General features: G+C 37.3%; 1 protein-coding gene across 1 annotated transcript in view; it reads right to left on the reverse strand.

The window, feature by feature from the left end:
- Nucleotides 1–16,794, reverse strand: part of brinp3b (bone morphogenetic protein/retinoic acid inducible neural-specific 3b) — a 35,146-nt gene extending 18,352 nt beyond the window's left edge. Inside the window, exons 1-4 of the mRNA XM_079877201.1 lie at nt 16,392–16,794; nt 16,030–16,306; nt 8,796–8,986; nt 4,717–4,910 (exon numbers count right to left, since the gene is read on the reverse strand). Of these exons, the coding sequence (XP_079733327.1) occupies nt 4,717–4,910; nt 8,796–8,986; nt 16,030–16,262 (618 nt within the window). The 5' untranslated portion in view covers nt 16,263–16,306; nt 16,392–16,794. The remainder of the gene's footprint in view (nt 1–4,716; nt 4,911–8,795; nt 8,987–16,029; nt 16,307–16,391) is intronic.
- Nucleotides 16,795–17,032: the final 238 nt, after the last annotated feature.

The raw sequence follows: 17,032 nt of genomic DNA on the forward strand, positions 1-17,032 counted from the left end.
TGTATATCATTGATACAGTGCTATACTGGGGGGTTGGTTTGGCATGAGGGAAAACAAATCCCTGTTAACACAGTTATCCATTGAGATTTCCAAATCAGTGGCCATTCAAGGAAATAAAGGCATGCCTGAATGTTGTTCAGTGGATTTCCTTTTTAATTGCTCCCTTGCTGACTTGGATAATGAGTAATGAATAAACTTTCCATTTTAATAGTACATGGTATTAAGATAAAATGGTCTGTTGATTCAAGTTAAACCTCCAAGACTTACGTTTGGATAAGTATGGCTTAATGAACAAGGACATTTAGCAAAATAATACTCATTCTTTTTCTACAACAGAGTCCATAAAACTAACCTACAACATAGAGGAACTTATTACCAAAAGACTTGAGTCCTGCGACATGGGATTAAGCAAGAAGTTAACATGTCTGGTCCCAAATCCCCTATAAGAGTTAAGGGACCCTACAAGAATTAATTTCAGGCTCCCGTTTTTGGGGCTGGGGTGTGTGAAGTCCAAAATTGGTTCTTCCAGGAAGGTCTACATGTCCCGGTGCGGCACATGCAGTTTTGTGAGGCTATTACAAAATGGGACTGACACTGCAGGTTCTCTTCATCACATTAAAAATGAAGTTACGTCTTTAATTATTGACTGTGCTGATCAGACAGTTTTTTAAACATACAGTGTTGGGAGTAACTCATTACTAATTAATTACTGTAATTAAATTTTTTTTCCCTTGAAAAGGTAAAGTAAGGGATTACTCTTATTTTTTTCTGTACAGTTACTTCTGATGTAAGTGCATTAAATCCTGTTTAGACTATAGTATAACAATTCTAAAATAATATTTAATGTAACCTTCTTCCTTTAAATATTTTGGTCAGTTCAAGAATAATTTATACAATTTTATATTATTATGCGAAATAATTAAAAGAGTGGTTTCATGTCTATCCTTTAATTGTTCAACTGGTCGAGGTTGATGGGATTTAGGAAGTAATTAGTAACAAGTAATGCAATATTTTTTAGAGAGAGTAATTAGAACAGTAATTGAATTACTCTGTTAAAGATGTAATTAGTAGCTATAGTAATTCATTTTATTTTAGAGTAACTTACCCGACACTGATAACATACTAAATGCTGGGTTGTTTTAACCCAATTTTGGGTCAAATATGGACAAACCTAAACTTTGGGTTAAAAATTTAATTAAAAAATTTAACCCAACGGCTGGGTTTGTCCATATTTGACCCAAGTGTGTAGCAGTGTAGCAGGTTGATTAGGTTTAACGATTAGGTTTAATCAAAGCTGCCAAAAAGATAAGTCCACAAGTTATTTATACATCTTAATTGATTACAAAATGGTAATTTAATATGTAATGGGGATTTGAACCCAGAATGATTTGATCAGGAGAAAAATTCAACCTATGGCCCAATAAAACACATACTCCTCATGATCAACAAGAAAATTGTAATAAAAAAAGAAAAAGAAAAAAAAGAATTAGTATGTGAGTTCATACTCATCGATATTTTATTATTTAATATTAGTTGAGCAGGATTGTGTGTGTTGGATACGCTACTAAGGCTGGGCGATAGGGATGGGTCGTTAAGGTTTTAACAGTATTACTACTCTTACCGATACTCCTTATCGATCCGGTACTTTAACGGTATTCTTATCGGTTCTTTTTGTTATATTAAAAAAAAGGAAAAAAATAATTTAGAACATAATTAATATTGCTTTAAATTTTGAAATGTAAAATAAATATCTATAGCAAAAGAAAAAGCAATGCTTTAACAAAACAAATAAAACATGCATGTTATGCAGAAGGGTGCAGGCTTTTGTGTTTTATATTCAGAAGACATTGGACACCAAAAACAAAGTACAAACACATGGTCAAACAAACAAAAAAGTATACAATTAAACAAATATACAAATGATATACCCAGTGCTTTAATTTCAGTAATGTCTACTGACATTACTGTTCAGGAGTAATATGGGCTAAAAAGACATCTAATAAAGTCAGATGTAAAATAACACTGCATAGTTTATCATAGATAGATTAAAGCTTATAAAAGCCAAAATTATTCATTCAAGAGCTGTGACTGATTTTCTCTTTGCCTTTTGTTGTTTGATTCACATTAATGGAGCAACCGTCAGCAGGTTTATTAGACTGCTGCCTCTTTAAGACCAAATGCAGATCTAATCATTATTACGCATTATATTTTCTCCCAACTATTTACGCCCATTTAAGACATAAACTGTATTTAAGTGAATAAACTGTTTAAGTGAATCTGCAAGACGGCCATTTTGACATATTTGTGTGTATATTTGATCGTTTAGATGCGCACACGAAGCCCAAAATATACGTTGCTTGTCTCGTTGCGGTGTGTTTCGGAGCGCGCGCCGCATTTGGAACAGCGTCTATTGCTCAATTTTGGTACTTTTAATAGCCTTTTATTATCAAACGCGTCCCGCAGTTTAGCAACAGTATAGACTACATTTTACAACAATCACCGATCATGCAGATTCTGAAGTTACGTTTGGGATTTAGGGAGAAATGACAGCGCACCGCTGTGAAGGGAAGGAAGCTGCGCTGGAGAGAATGCGGCTTTAGTTTTTAATGGTTATACATCAAATATCTTTTTTATAATCATTGGAAGCCAAAATCTAAATCTAAAATAAAATTAGTTTAATATCAAAGATCTAAAGTGTAGCCTAACCGTTTGAATGTTTAGTTCTGTCCTCATCGTCACTCATTAAGCAGGGCTGTTGTGTTGTGCGCGCCGTCGCTCCACGTGAAAGATCGCTCTCTCGCTCTCTCTCTCTCTCTCTCTCTCTCTCTCTCTCTCTCTCTCTCTCTCTCTTTAGCAAAAATGCATCACAGTCAAATAGTTCAATATTATCATATATAGAAGTGGCTGGCGAGATTAAATTTGCAAGATAATAATTTCTTAATAGCAATAGCACTTTCTTAATTTCTCCAGTACCGACAGCAGAACCGATAACGTCCGAGCTTAACGATCCAGCGGTATTTCAAAATTCAGCACCAGGCCCGTTTAATACCGGGTTTCGGTACCCATCCCTACTGGGTGATATAGTTATTTTTTTAGATATTTTCCAAAATTTTAACAATAATCAGTACATAGATATTTTTTGCATTTGCTCTCAAAAAAATTAAAAATGTAAATTTTTTTGCCCCCCATTAAAAAGCATGATCTTCATAGAACAGCTATACAAATTAATACAATAGTCCAATACATGGCATGTATTATTATATTTTTGTCCCGTTTGTTACCATGTTTATCACTGTCAATCATAGCATTTTCGAATTCAATCCCAATCCCACTTAGAATTCAATAAATTGACAACCATCAATCTAGATATTTTGCAGTGTGTACCTTTTAGCATGAGAAATAAAAATTGGGTTTCAATTTATTTTGATGGTCCCTTTAACACATTCTGTTAAATATATATAATAAAGTTGCACCTACAGTACATGTCTACTAACTCTCATTAGAGTGTCAGTAGAGTATTAGTAGACTCCTAGGGTTAGGGTTAGAATAAATTGACATGTTGCAAAGTTACTTATAGTCTGTTGGAGGACCATCACAATAAAGAGTTAGCAGATCTTAAGCAGACAGTAATGAGAGTTAGTTGTCATGTAGTTGCAAAGTTGTAAAGGTTGCATGTAGTTGCAAAGTTACTTAGGGCCCTTTCACACCTACCTTGTTTGGTCTGGATGTTCGGACTTTTCAATTTGATCCAAATCCAAATTATAGGTGTGAAACCTCCTGCGGACCGCGGTCCGGACCAAACAGATGAAATTTGGTCAGACGAAAAGAGGTAGTCTCGGTCCGGATCAAACTGAACAAAGGTCTAGTGTGAAAGCATTTTCTGAATGGTTCGGACTTTCAGACCATTTACAGGAAGTTCCAGTGGTTCTCGCAGGATTGCTTGCAGTCTTCTCCTCCTTTCCTGCCGGCGACGATAACATTTTCGCACAAGGAGGACGTTCATTTGGCGAATTTGAACTAGCCTTGAGTATAGTTGGTGCTGCAGGTAGTAATGCCGTAATAATAACAGTATAGTGGCAACGATATGCGTCTGTTTATTCATTCTTGTCAAAGTTACCCGCCGAATTGACAACATGCTGATGTCAGACGCACGTCCGTTTACAAACCAATCAATGTCAAGATGCAGCCCACATATGATGACGTCAGGATGCAAAAATGTCATGTAAAGTTCTTTAGTGTGCTCGTATAACTGCAATGTGAAACCAAACCAAAACTCACCGAATGTATAAAATGTATCAAAACACGAACTTTGGTTCGGACCTTGGTGCGGACTTTCAGGTGTGAAAAAAAGTCAACAGAATGTTCAAAAGGGACCATCAAAATAAAGTGTTACCAAAAATTGTATTCAAATATTGAATGGGTTATAACAGAAAGTGAGCAAAGTGTGTTTGAAAACAGACGCCTATTAGCTGTGACATTCGTGAGATGAAAAAGGAGAGTGATATTGGCTTACTGTCTTTATACAGTAAGCAAAACTTTTAAGATTATTGTGATAAACAAAATATTCCCTAATTTTATACAATCAGCAAAGATATCACAATAATATATATGTAGCCCCCCGGCCCTATATTGAATCATAATTGATTTTTGCGTTTATTTAGCCCTGATCGAGTGCCACCACAGTTCAAACCCTGGTCGGTTCCATGGGGGTCGTACCTTAATGGCGGTGGAGGCGATCTGGAGGTGATGGAGCTTCCGGAGCGTGCTGTCTCTGTCGATGAAATAGGATGCAGCCAGTTGGTGGAGGGCTTCCAGGGTCAGCGAACCAGCTGTAGCGTTGGAGGCACCGCCATTCTGCTGACCTCTGCTAAGCTTGCTTTTGTCCACGAAAATGGTCAAGGACTCCTCGCCTAATCAAAAGCCAGACAGAAAAGATCATCTCAGCTGGAGAAGCTAATCAACCCTAATCATCTACAGCATGAGCTCGGCTCGCCTCGGCCCGTCGGGGGACCACAAAGCCATGGAGCTCTTCTCCATCTGATGCGTCAGCTCTCATTACACGCATGGTACAGATGAGAGTATCCTTTATCTTTGAGAGGGATCCAATGAAAATCAATTGACTCAGCTGGTGGGTTTGTTTGGAGAGAATAAACGCCTAAGAAAAAATGGTGGAGTAAAAATGTGCCCCGTGGAGCATTAGCCAGACCTTCAATGGATCCCCACTTTCAGCCTCAGTCATGGTATAAAAGCGGTTTATTTATGGAGCGAGATATTGACGAATGAGAATGTCTCTTTTGAAGAGGTGTGTACTGTAAACAATCTCTCGGTAGGCAAGCTATAAAAGACTATGCAGAACCAAAGGACTACAACTCTGCAGTATATCTACAATTGAAGATGAGTTAGAAGAGGGATGAACACCAGCTAAACAAACAGGGATGTACCTTTCCACACTCTTCATCTTGCTTCTGGAAACTGACAAGGCAGTAATACATTTTACTTTAGCAATAATGTATTTTTTTACAACAGAACATAAAACATTAAAAGAAAAAAAAGGAAGGTGCTTAGTTATACATAGGGGAACCGAATAGACATGGAAAAGTGGGAAATACTCCACCAGCACTTTTTGACTTTTTGAGGTTAAGTTACTCAAGAGCATCTCAACATACGCCAAGGGCAGTGGTGGACAGTAACAAAGTATTTTTACTGTACTACTTAAGTAAATTTTTCAAGTATATGTACTTTACCAGAGTATTTTTATTCTGAGGAACTTTTACTTTTCAAAGAATAAAATCGTACTTTTCTTGCTGATCAATATGATGTACGTACATACATATTATGTATCTGCATCCACTAATATTCCTTACTGACTAGTGTTGGCTACTTGACAATTCATAATAATTCATGATGTCAGGCCCAGTAACCCCACCACAGAGTTACAGAGTTACTGTACTCTGCCTTTGTATTGTCAGCAAAAAGTGAGAAGTCATGCCAAGGCAAAAGGCAGTAACTTCCACATTATCAATATTTAGTTGCTGATCACCATTAACAAAATCATTATAGTAACACCTGTATATCTAGTGATCATGGCATTTATTTTGTATGATTTACAATTATTTATAGCCATCTACTTATTGCTATCCTGTGCTTTGGTTGCATTCTGATGGCATTATTAATACATTTGACATGACAAAATACCTCCATAGATATATTAGTCCAGCGTTGACTCGACCGCGTTTAGGGCGGTGCTGAAGGCGAAGTTTTGGCACTCTGCCAGCTAGTTTGCCAAGCTTTAATTCTTGGTTGTATTCATCTGATACGGCAATGTGTAACGTTTTTCTAGTCAGTATCGCACGTTTGTCGATGGAGCGGGTTCAGACCATACTAAATGTTCTGACTGCTCTGAGGACATCAGAAGTTAGAGGGACTGATGGCAGCTGTACAAAGTACACAGGCTACACCGTAATTTAAATTTTAATGGACATTAAAACAAAGGCAGATAACCGTACAATCTGGTAGGTAGCATTATTTGATACAACACCGGCACAGTAACTTCATATTGACGCACGGCTAAACAAAGGCAGAGCACCGGAACTCAATTTGAGCGTTCCAAAACAAAGCCAAAGAGCGGTAACTGATGTTACGGTGTTCTGCCTTGGTTTCTCATGGGCTTTTGGAAGTTACTGTTAAGACAAATCATTATTTTCTCGAAAAAACAACGGAATTGATTCAAGATACTTATCCACATGATAAAGAAGGTCTTGAATGTGCCAAAAATATAAATAACTCATTTTCGACCAAAAACGAAGTTACGGTCTTTTGCCTTTGCACGGCAGAGTAGGATTATAGAAAATATTTACATATAAAATGATTAAATATCGATCAGTACTTTTTAGTTTTAAGTACTTTTGTACTTTTACTCAAGTAAAATTTAAATGGAGTACTTAGTGCTTTCACTGGAGTAATATTTTATGCGGGTAACTTTTACTCAAGTACTCAATTTGTGTACTTCATCCACCACTGGTCAAGGGTAATTTTTTTGTTGTTGTCAAATCTATGGTTCCATGCATACCTGACATTAATATGCATTTTCTGTGATTGAATCACAATCAGCAGACTTATCCATATCCACATCCAAAAGCCAGAGGAAAGACGGATTGTGATTGTGAACGCATCATTGTGAACGCATTTGGAGATCTTCTGGAATGGATTAATTTACTGAAAATGAAGGTGTAAACGCAAATGCATTTTCATTATTCTCATGCAGAGATGAAAGTACTATGTGATGAGGTCATGGTAAAAAAAAAAAAAATCATAAATCATTTTCACATTCAAGCACTGAGGTCTTGCTCTCACTTAATTTAATCAAAAATTTCCAATTATGTTGAATTATTTCACCGAATTACACCTGTAATCTTCTTTTTCTTCACTTCAAACCCCTAACATCAAACTTACTGAGAGATTTTGCAAAAAAGAAATGCAAAAAAGAAAAAGAAAATGAAAAAGGGTTATACTGTATGTCAATGTGTTAAAAACTTGGTAGACAAGTCTAAAAATTATGCAAATGATACAGTAAGAAACATTGTATTGCCAGGTGTAAAGGGTTTTACATTAATGTTTATTATAGATGTATATAGGTACATTAATGGTTATTATAGATGTAACTTCTATTACATTGCATTAAATGTATTGTGTTGCCTATTGTAACGGTGGCTGTTTGTTTCAGAGGAACGAGAGTGGGATCCAGATGCAGCAAACATTTATTCAAACAAACATAAAAGTAAATCCAGGCAAAACTGATAAATGCAGACACGGGCAAGGAAGGCAAACAAACCTGACAACAAGCGCACACATAACATCCATAGAAGGACAACACCAAGAACATGAGAAACACTTGGATATACACACACACTCAAGTGGAGATTGGCAAACAAGACACACCTGGGAACAATCATGAACTAATCAACAAGAAAAACTACAAAGGACTACAAAACATGGCACAGAACAGGAAATAACATAAAAGTCCACACAAGACAAGGGGAACACAAGACAGGAATCATGACACCTAGAATGGCTGAATTACCTATAACAGTAGCCTACAACATTTCCTAAATAGCTATTTGGGTAACTAAAAGCCTTTGTCAGAAGTTCTAAACCTTTTTGACTCAAAGGCCTCCATATGTACAACCCAATATTTAAAGGCCACCCATTCTACAACAATATTAACTATAATTGACAGAAACTGGGGGAGTCAATATAGGTAAATGTATAGTTTACATATTGTTTATATTAGACTGTTTTAATATGATAATAATAATATTTTTATTTAAATTATTTTACGCCATCCTGCAGCCTCCTTGGAAGTTTGCTGAGTGCCCCTTGTGGACCCCGGTCCCCTAGTTGAAAACCACTGGCCTAGGTAACATCAGCCAAAAACCAAAGCCATTTCAGAGGCAGAGAAAAGATTTAGCAAAATTACAAGGTTTCAAAGACAAGTATTTTTCTTAGGAATAGCATGCACTGATGAATCAAGACCAGAATTGTGCTTTAATAATAATTAAAAAAGAAAAACAGGGTGAATTTTGAGTTAATTGTCTGACCCATTACATTAATTCAGGAACTTGAGTTATGAGTGTCACATTCATTAGACAACACTAACTGTGTTCAATAATGCATATGTCATGTCAACCTCTACTGAGACTATATAAAGATGACCTTGCAAACTCAAGCACAAGACAGGAATGAAAATCTATTTCGCAGGGATAATAACTAGCTAACACATAATAGAGTTTTCTTACCTCCCAGAGTAGCAGAGAGCAGGAAATGAGTCCCGTATTTCTTAATGATGGTGTCAGTAATTTTCTGCAGGCTTGGCCTTCTCCCCAGAAGTCTGATGTTATGGATAAAGTCTGGGTCAAAGGGCACGGCCACCCCATTGCCTTCTTGTCTCTCCGCAGCAAGGCTGTTGACCTTCCATCGGCCAAACTCCCTGTGAGTTCATAATCATTCATTGAGATGTCGTATGAGCCGATATCGTAGCACAAGTAAACTGCACATCCCTCACATTAGTCATTACAGTCACATTCACGTCACCCTCTCAGCATGTTCGGCTTAATCTGGCTCTCCTCCACATCTGTTTGTTTGCTCTATTTCTATCCCATAAAGCTGTTTTGGGCTCAACAGTGAAGCCATGATGGTAGGTGGTATTTCATTGTTTAAGGCTTGAAGAGTCTCTGTGGGGAGCCAGGTGCACAATCTGAACACATTTTTTACAAAGCACTGAGGATGTAATCCCTTAAAATCCTCCTTTAAATTCTGTTTGGTGCCTCTGCATTTCGAATTGTGCATATTAGTACCTTGAACAATCCTTCTTGTTGTTCAAGGTAAAGCTGTACTTGTTCAACTGCTCTAACCAAATACCGAGGCGGCACAGTGTGTTATAATGTTGGTTCATTTCCTTTCGAAACCATTATCCCCTCACACGGGATAACAGCAATCGCTTCCTCGACTAAAGGATGCCAACTAAAATGCATTGTACACCCACTAAACTATGAAATAGGTGTTGGATGGAGAAGTGAATCTACTTTCTTTCCATTTAAATAAGTTGGCATCTATTATTACGGAGCAAGAGAGCTCTGTTTTCAAAGTTTAGTCATCTAATATTCTGTTCTAATCCGGTCGGACAGAATTTGTAGCGTTCCCTGAAGCTAACATTCAGATGGTAGATCTTCAAACAAAGCATCCCACTCATGTCTCCATAAAAGCTTTAGCAAAAATTGAGAGAGATTGTTAAACTTTTCTCTTTTTTTTGGGGAAATATTTCTTAGCTTTCTCTGTGTGTGAAAATGACACACTCATTTAAAGCATCACATTCCAACTTTGTGACATTTGATCTGTAAGAGATGCAGTAAAGAATTTCACAGAGAGTGTGTTCCCTTTCAAAAGCTACTCTCAATGCTGCGCGAAAGCGCTATGGGAAAACATCTTTGTTTGACTGGTTGTGAACATGTGTGACAAACACACCAAAAATTTGGCTTAAATAACCTCTGATGATGCCACACGGGTTCACAACCGGTCAAACAAAAATGTTTTCCAATAGCGCTTTCCCGCAGCATCTCGTTCCCCCTTTTTTAGGGAACAAGGTTTCAGTCAAGTAACCCGACACTTTTTGCCTCATGGGAACATATCATAATGTTTACATGCAGTTTAATATAATTAAGCAAGGGGTCAAGTTTTGTTAGCATTTGCCCCCAGTGGTAGATAAATGGCATTCAAAGTAGGGAAATTTTATATTGTAAAGGCATTTACATGTAGACTTAATTTATACTTGGCAAAAAATTCAAGCAATTCAGCATGAGCAAGATAAAAAATGGTTTAATAGTTTTAAGAAATATAACTTTTTGTATAAACTTGTAGCCTATGTAATTTTGACTGGCAAAGTTGGAATGTGAATGTATGTAAATATATATAAGTTTGTTTGTTTTTGACTTTTAGATCAAAAGGTATAATATCATGAGCAGCGTTCAGCAAGGATGCATTCAATTGATCAAACATGACACTAAAAACATGTTACAAAAGATTTATATTTCCTATAAATGCTGTTCTTTTGAATTTTATGTTAATCAAAGAATCTTGAAAACCACAAAACTATTAAGCAGTTTTCAACATTGATAATAATCAGAGAGCAGCAAATCATCATATCAGAATGATTTCTGAAGGATCATGTGACACTGAAGACGAGTAATGGTGCTGAAAATTCAGCTTTGCATCACAGGAAGAAATTACATTTGAAAATATATTCAAATACTAAACAGTTATATTCCTGTTTGTACTGTATTTTTGATCAGATGAATACATCCTTGCAGAGCATAAGAGACTTTTCATGCATCACATATTGTATTGTAAAAGATCATTTAATATCAGTGTGTCAAATAACAGCAAATTAGATTTGTATCCAGTAAGTTTTCCCTCATGGGAATGTATCTCATGATTTATATACAAATGAAGTCACTGTTATCCAAGCAGTGAACAAATTGCATAGCAAGCAAAAAACCATGCCTCTTCTTCTCAGGTTCTGCTAGACCACACCATGAGATCAATATTTATTATTTACTCTCGTCCTATTTCCCGCATTCCCTATCTCCATTACAAGGTTATTAGTCTCCACACCGGTGAAAACACAGGAGGTTCCCCAACCTTGGTTGAAGAAATCTCTCTTTGGAGATTAGCAATTAAACCACAGCCCTCTGCACCAGTGACAGAGTTTAAAACTCATGGGAACCAATCCAATCACTCACATGAAGAGCCCTATCCAGAGAACAATCATGAAGGGAATGGAGGACGTCATTATCACCAATCAGCCCGACGAGGGATGGTGTAAGTATCAGATGAGGTGCCTGATGAGCACTTGCGTTGAGCACCTAAGCCACTGATCACCACCGACAAACCAGAGAGGGCAAAACGCTCCTTTACTGGAGAGCTCTCTGAGAGCCTGCAGTGCAGACCTGAGGGCAACATGTAATCAAAAGCCACAAGCTATTTTGTAATCAGAAGCAGAAACCAGTGTTGCAAATGAAGATGAGATCAAAAGGAAAATGATGCTAATAATAATCTAGAGTTCTGCTGCAAGGCTTCCTGAAAGCTGTGGAGGTGTTTATGCATTATTACTCATTATTGTTTGAAGATGGTATTTATTAGTGATTTGGTGAGTTTATGGCGCTTGACATTTTTTTATTCAGCTGGGATGTTATAAAGGATTGTATTATGATTTGTTTGGCTATGTCTGAATTTAGTTTAAGCTAATATATGGGCCCATGAGAATAAATATACATTCGACAAACTGCGTAATAGTTTACGGTGCTTTTTCGTATCATGAGAGAGAAAAAATTGCAAGCACTTTCTCGATCAGGCAAGCTCAAATCTGATTGGTTGCATGGCTATACACAGTTTCCAGGAGTCTGTTGCACAGCAAGTCATGCTCGCAAGGTACAGGGTTGCTGAAATGAGCACTTTTGAGGAAGAGCATATCACTGCATTTATCAGAGTTTGCGAGGCTATGGCATCAAATCTTTTGAAAAATACACAAAGACTTTTTTTTGAGGCACGTATACAAGCAAATTAAATCGCTGAGCAGACTTGTACATTCCACATTATTTTCTGTGTTATATCTGTTAAATAATTATCATGTATTATGTATGATTGTAAAGTCTACACTCTTTTCTGATAAAGCTGCCTCTGAACAACTCGTAAAAAGGTGATTTGTGGTCGGTTGTTTTACATGTCAGACAGTTCTTGTTTAAGTGGGCAGTTTTTGGCCAGAATATCCTGCGTGGTTTGGTGTGGGGGAGCAAATCCCAGTTACTTAACCATGATGAATTAATAATATATTTAGTATTTTTAGAATGAAAAACACTCCATTGAAAATCCATATGTACAGATGTAATTTCATCAACAGAACACACTTTCATAAGGAAACATCACTCTAGCCACTTTTATCCAGCAATACCAAAATGTTACTCTGGTACTTTAAAATGTTCAATTTAAATTGAATGACAATCATTTAATTTACTAGGCAACACTTTACAAAAGGTTCCATTTGTTAACATTAGTTAACTGCATTAGCTAACATGAACTAACAATGAAAAATACTTCTAAAGCATGAATTAATCTTAGATGTTATTTTAAACATTTACTAATATATTATTAAAATCAAAAGTTGTATCTCTTAATATTATTTAACGTACCCGAGCTAGCATTAACTAACAAGGAACAGTTGTGTTTTTTTATCAACTAACGTTAAAAAAATAAATATAACAAATGTATTGCTCATTGTTAATGTTAGTTAATGCAGATTTTTTTAATCTCTGAGCTGCGGTTTGTCAAACACCACGTCAAAAATCACTATAAAAGTATTAGAAACGTAGTCCATTCAGAAGTCATGTAACAGCTTTGTTCGAGGAACAGAGTAATTGTGATGAATTGGATCAATTTAACTGATAATTTCCCCTTCTGGTATAACACTAAAATTTCCCAGATTTAAAGTGCCCCAATTATGCTATTTTAAAGGTTCCTGATTTTGTTTTGGAGGTCTCTTGCAATAGGTTTACAAGCCCCCAATGTCAAAAAACACTTTAATTTTCTCATAATATACACTGCAGCAGCATCTCTTTTCTCATAGTGTCTGAAACGATTCAATAAAGGATTTGGTCTTTCTAAACCCTTACTTTCTGAGAGCTTTCTCTGCTCTGATTGGTCAGATGGCCCAGTGTCGGAAAATAAACAGCCATTACCATATCTGAATTTCAGCTCCGGACGCTTCCTCAGCACTTGATACAGTGGCGGTTCGTCTGGGGAGGCGAGAGAGGCACAGCCTACCCAAAATCTTGCGGTGTAAATGGGAGAAGGACGATTTAATGTTAATAAAATTCCCAATTCATAACTCAGAATTTGTATTTCTTGTTTGTAATTTCACAACTGTAACTGTAACCACTAAAGCTCTTCCCCGAATGTGTTGATGTAATGACAGTCGTTTGGAAAACGCGACTCTAAAGGGATAGAGAAGGGGAGTGGGAGACAAATCCATAGCCAGAGACTTGTGCCTCCATTGGTAAAAAAAAAAAAAATAGCCAATCAACATCGAGGGTTTTTACTTTCAGCGATTAGGAGTGTTGAGAAAAGAAACATGGCAGAGGAGGCTAGCCTCCCTTGGTCGTCAGCCATCAGCTTCACTATAGTTTTAATACCTTGCTGTATGTGTCGTTCTTAAAATTTTCTGTCAAAACGTGACAAAAAAGCCATTTTAAAACAGGTGAGAAAAAAATCCTTTGGAGGGGATCTGACCGCTAAAATTTTGTGTGCCTCCTCTATTTTAAAACCCACCAGCCACCACTGCTTGATTTACAGTAATACGAACATAGTCGGTTTTACTGTATCAATTCAAGCCTCAGTCCTCATCATTTGGAAGTATACGCAAAGTTGATTTGCTTTTACAGCGCAGAAAACAGCGTCTCCTCGACATGTCGACAGCATGAACCAAACTCTTCCAGGCCTAAGCTACAACTACGGTTTGAGGGAGGGTCAAAATAGATGTTCATGGGCAACCAATGAAGACATATAGTGTGAAAGAATTTTAATTAAATAACATTTCTTTTTCTTGCAGGCTTAACATTTAAGAACAAAATGTACTAACACTTTAGCCAAAGTTGGTATGTTGAAATATTGGAAACATAGGGACATGGCTTGACAGCTATCTAAATATAATAACCCCATGACGTTGAGTAATCAAAGAACTAATATCTCCATGATTTGGGTAGAACTAAATTTGCTTTGCCAGTAACAGAGAAGGGAGGGGTTATGTACCAAAAAGCTATGACAGGATGTCTTATAATAGCACTTCGAATTTTTCTTTGGGTGAACAGGTTTGTTATTTAAAACAAACTGAAACTTGAAACAACGAAAAAAGAATGTTACAGTATGAATTACTGACTGTGAAAAACATTAACTAAGGTAGTAATAAAGCCTTCTTTACTCGTTATATTTTTTGAAGTACTTGCATTGTTAGATATCATCATCATCATCATCAGAGCCTTCTCTAATGTTACTTTACTCAATAGCTGCTATTCATCAAAGAGCCTGTTTAACTTTTACTATAAATGTTCTTCTGTCTATATAATAAAGTACTTCTCTATATAATAAAAAACTTATATAGTTTTTTTTTCTGTCTATATAATAAAAAACTTCTCTAATGTTACTTTACTCAATAGCTGCTATTCATCAAAGAGCCTGTTTAACTTTTAACTATAAATGTTCTACTGTCTATATAATAAAGTACACAACAAAGCAATGAAAAAAAAGCTTGTAATTAAGACCGTAACATTGACTTACCTGCCGAGAAGAAAGCAGGCAACTTCAGGGTCTCTTTTAAAATCTTTCTCCTGCATTAGCTATCCCGACATTAACCCTTGTTTTTGTAATCTCCGGTCACGTTTCCTTTTACGGTCTATTTTGGACTTTTTCGACGACGAGGACTCCTTATCCTGTGACTCATATGTATGTATGAATGAACGGTGTATAAATAACCGTACAGTGCAGCCTTTTAAACTTGCCGGGGCAGTGACAAGCGCCTCTCTCTGCTCCTCCGCTTCTGCTGGTTTCAGTCACGTGACGCCTGGCTCTGAACGAAACGCGTTGTTGAAACGCGTTGGCCTGGTACTTTTTGTCCCTCTCTGCTATTATAGTTTTTCAAGATGGCGGAACTACATGGAAGCCTCCGTGGACCTACCCGTCCCATGTATATAAAGATAATAAATTCTTCGTTTACGAGGATTAGTCTGATCATTGGCATAGGTATTTGTACATCATTGAGGGCATATTTATTAATAAAAATATTGATTTTAGATAATAAAATACCTAAAAAGTTACACACAGTCCCTTTAAAAGCACAAATGAGGGGCACTTTAAAATTCAAAAGGAAGTGTTATGACAGATTTGAGACAATGACATCAAATTCATTGGCTCACGCTCATCTTGTGACCCCTTGTGACATGCCAATGTGTCTTTTTGAATGATTGACTGGTTATGGATGGGATGATTATCAATGAAAAAAACAACCAACTTAGATTTTGCCCTGTTCCTCACACTAAGTTGTTGTATGCATTCACATCACTTGGATTTTGACTGGCAAATAAGAAATTTAGCTAAAAAAACAATAAAGTCCTCAATTAATTATTTAGACCTGAATATGAATAGGGTATGATACGAAGATGAACTAATCTTTTTTGGTGAACAGAATCAAGAAATTCGAGTCACTAGTGGTTACCTGTATCCTCGAGTATACGGCGAATCAGTCATGCTGATATTCAGTACAGAAGCACTCTTAGTCCGGGTTAAATAGACACTATAGGGGTTTAAAGGGCAAACCTTACGAGGTTAGAATCTGACCCTGGCTTCATACACTTCGACAGTTCACATAACCAAAGGAGAGTTACCTCAGAATTCATTCTTTCACATTACTGTATTTCAGAGCTGTCGTACCTGTATATTTTGTATCTGGTTGTGAAGCCGTGTTGGTATCGCTCGGTGAACTCAATGAATTCCTGAGAGCGGTGGAAAGGACCTTTATCGGACAGCAGCCACCCGAGCGGCTCCACGGAGCCCACATACACAGCCAGAGAGACGAGCACACAAGCCCAGCGGAGACAGATCACCATCCCCTCCCATAAGAGCATCAGGTCAGGCGGTCTAGGACCAACACTCCGAGCCCACATCCTTCAGCCATACATGCTTCCTCCTCTCAAATCCCCTTTGTGTCCTGCAACTCAGAATCACAGATGTTTTCAAACCGCGCTCTCAAGTTAACATCACCATCACACAGATTTCGGAAAGAGGGGCACTACCTGACATGAGTTACACTTGGGGTATCCGAGACACAGAACAACACTTGGAAATCCTCCGAGCAACTGTTCGAAATGGAAAACAATCCTTTCGGAAGATGTCTAAATTATCTCGATCAATTGTTTTCTCAAATCAGTTGAAAGCAGGTGCGCGTGCCTTCACAAATCCCCGCTCGCGCGCAATGGAAGAAGTTGACGCACGTCTGACAGAGGTAGAGAAAGAGAGAAAATGCTCAACTGAAGCCGCTTTTCGCAGGAATGAAAAGTGAAATGTCTTTAGATCCCTCTGTTCTCTCGGGGGTAGCAGGTTGGATGTTCTCTCTCTCTCGGGTCAGCTGTTAAATGGGATGGAGCATGAATGCTGGTTTCCCCACGAGTGCGTCTCCTGCCTTAACACTTTCACACTGAGCAATACATATAAAGCATAACTATTGTGCCCCCACCCTTTTTCTATTCCTCTCTCCCTGCATGCCCCTCCTTCTGCGCATTCATTTCTTTTTTTGTTGTTGTTGGAGAATGTGCCCTGAAAAAAAGATTATATTTCCTCCAAGTTACAGAATTTAAAAAGGTAAGTCACTTGCTTTGGGGCTTATTGTATGGGGCTTATTGTATCAGGTGTTACATAGTCTTTATGTTCTGTTTGA

This window comes from Squalius cephalus (genome assembly GCF_949319135.1).
Source record: "Squalius cephalus genome assembly, chromosome: 7".
In the NCBI taxonomy this organism is placed as follows: Eukaryota; Metazoa; Chordata; class Actinopteri; order Cypriniformes; family Leuciscidae; genus Squalius; species Squalius cephalus.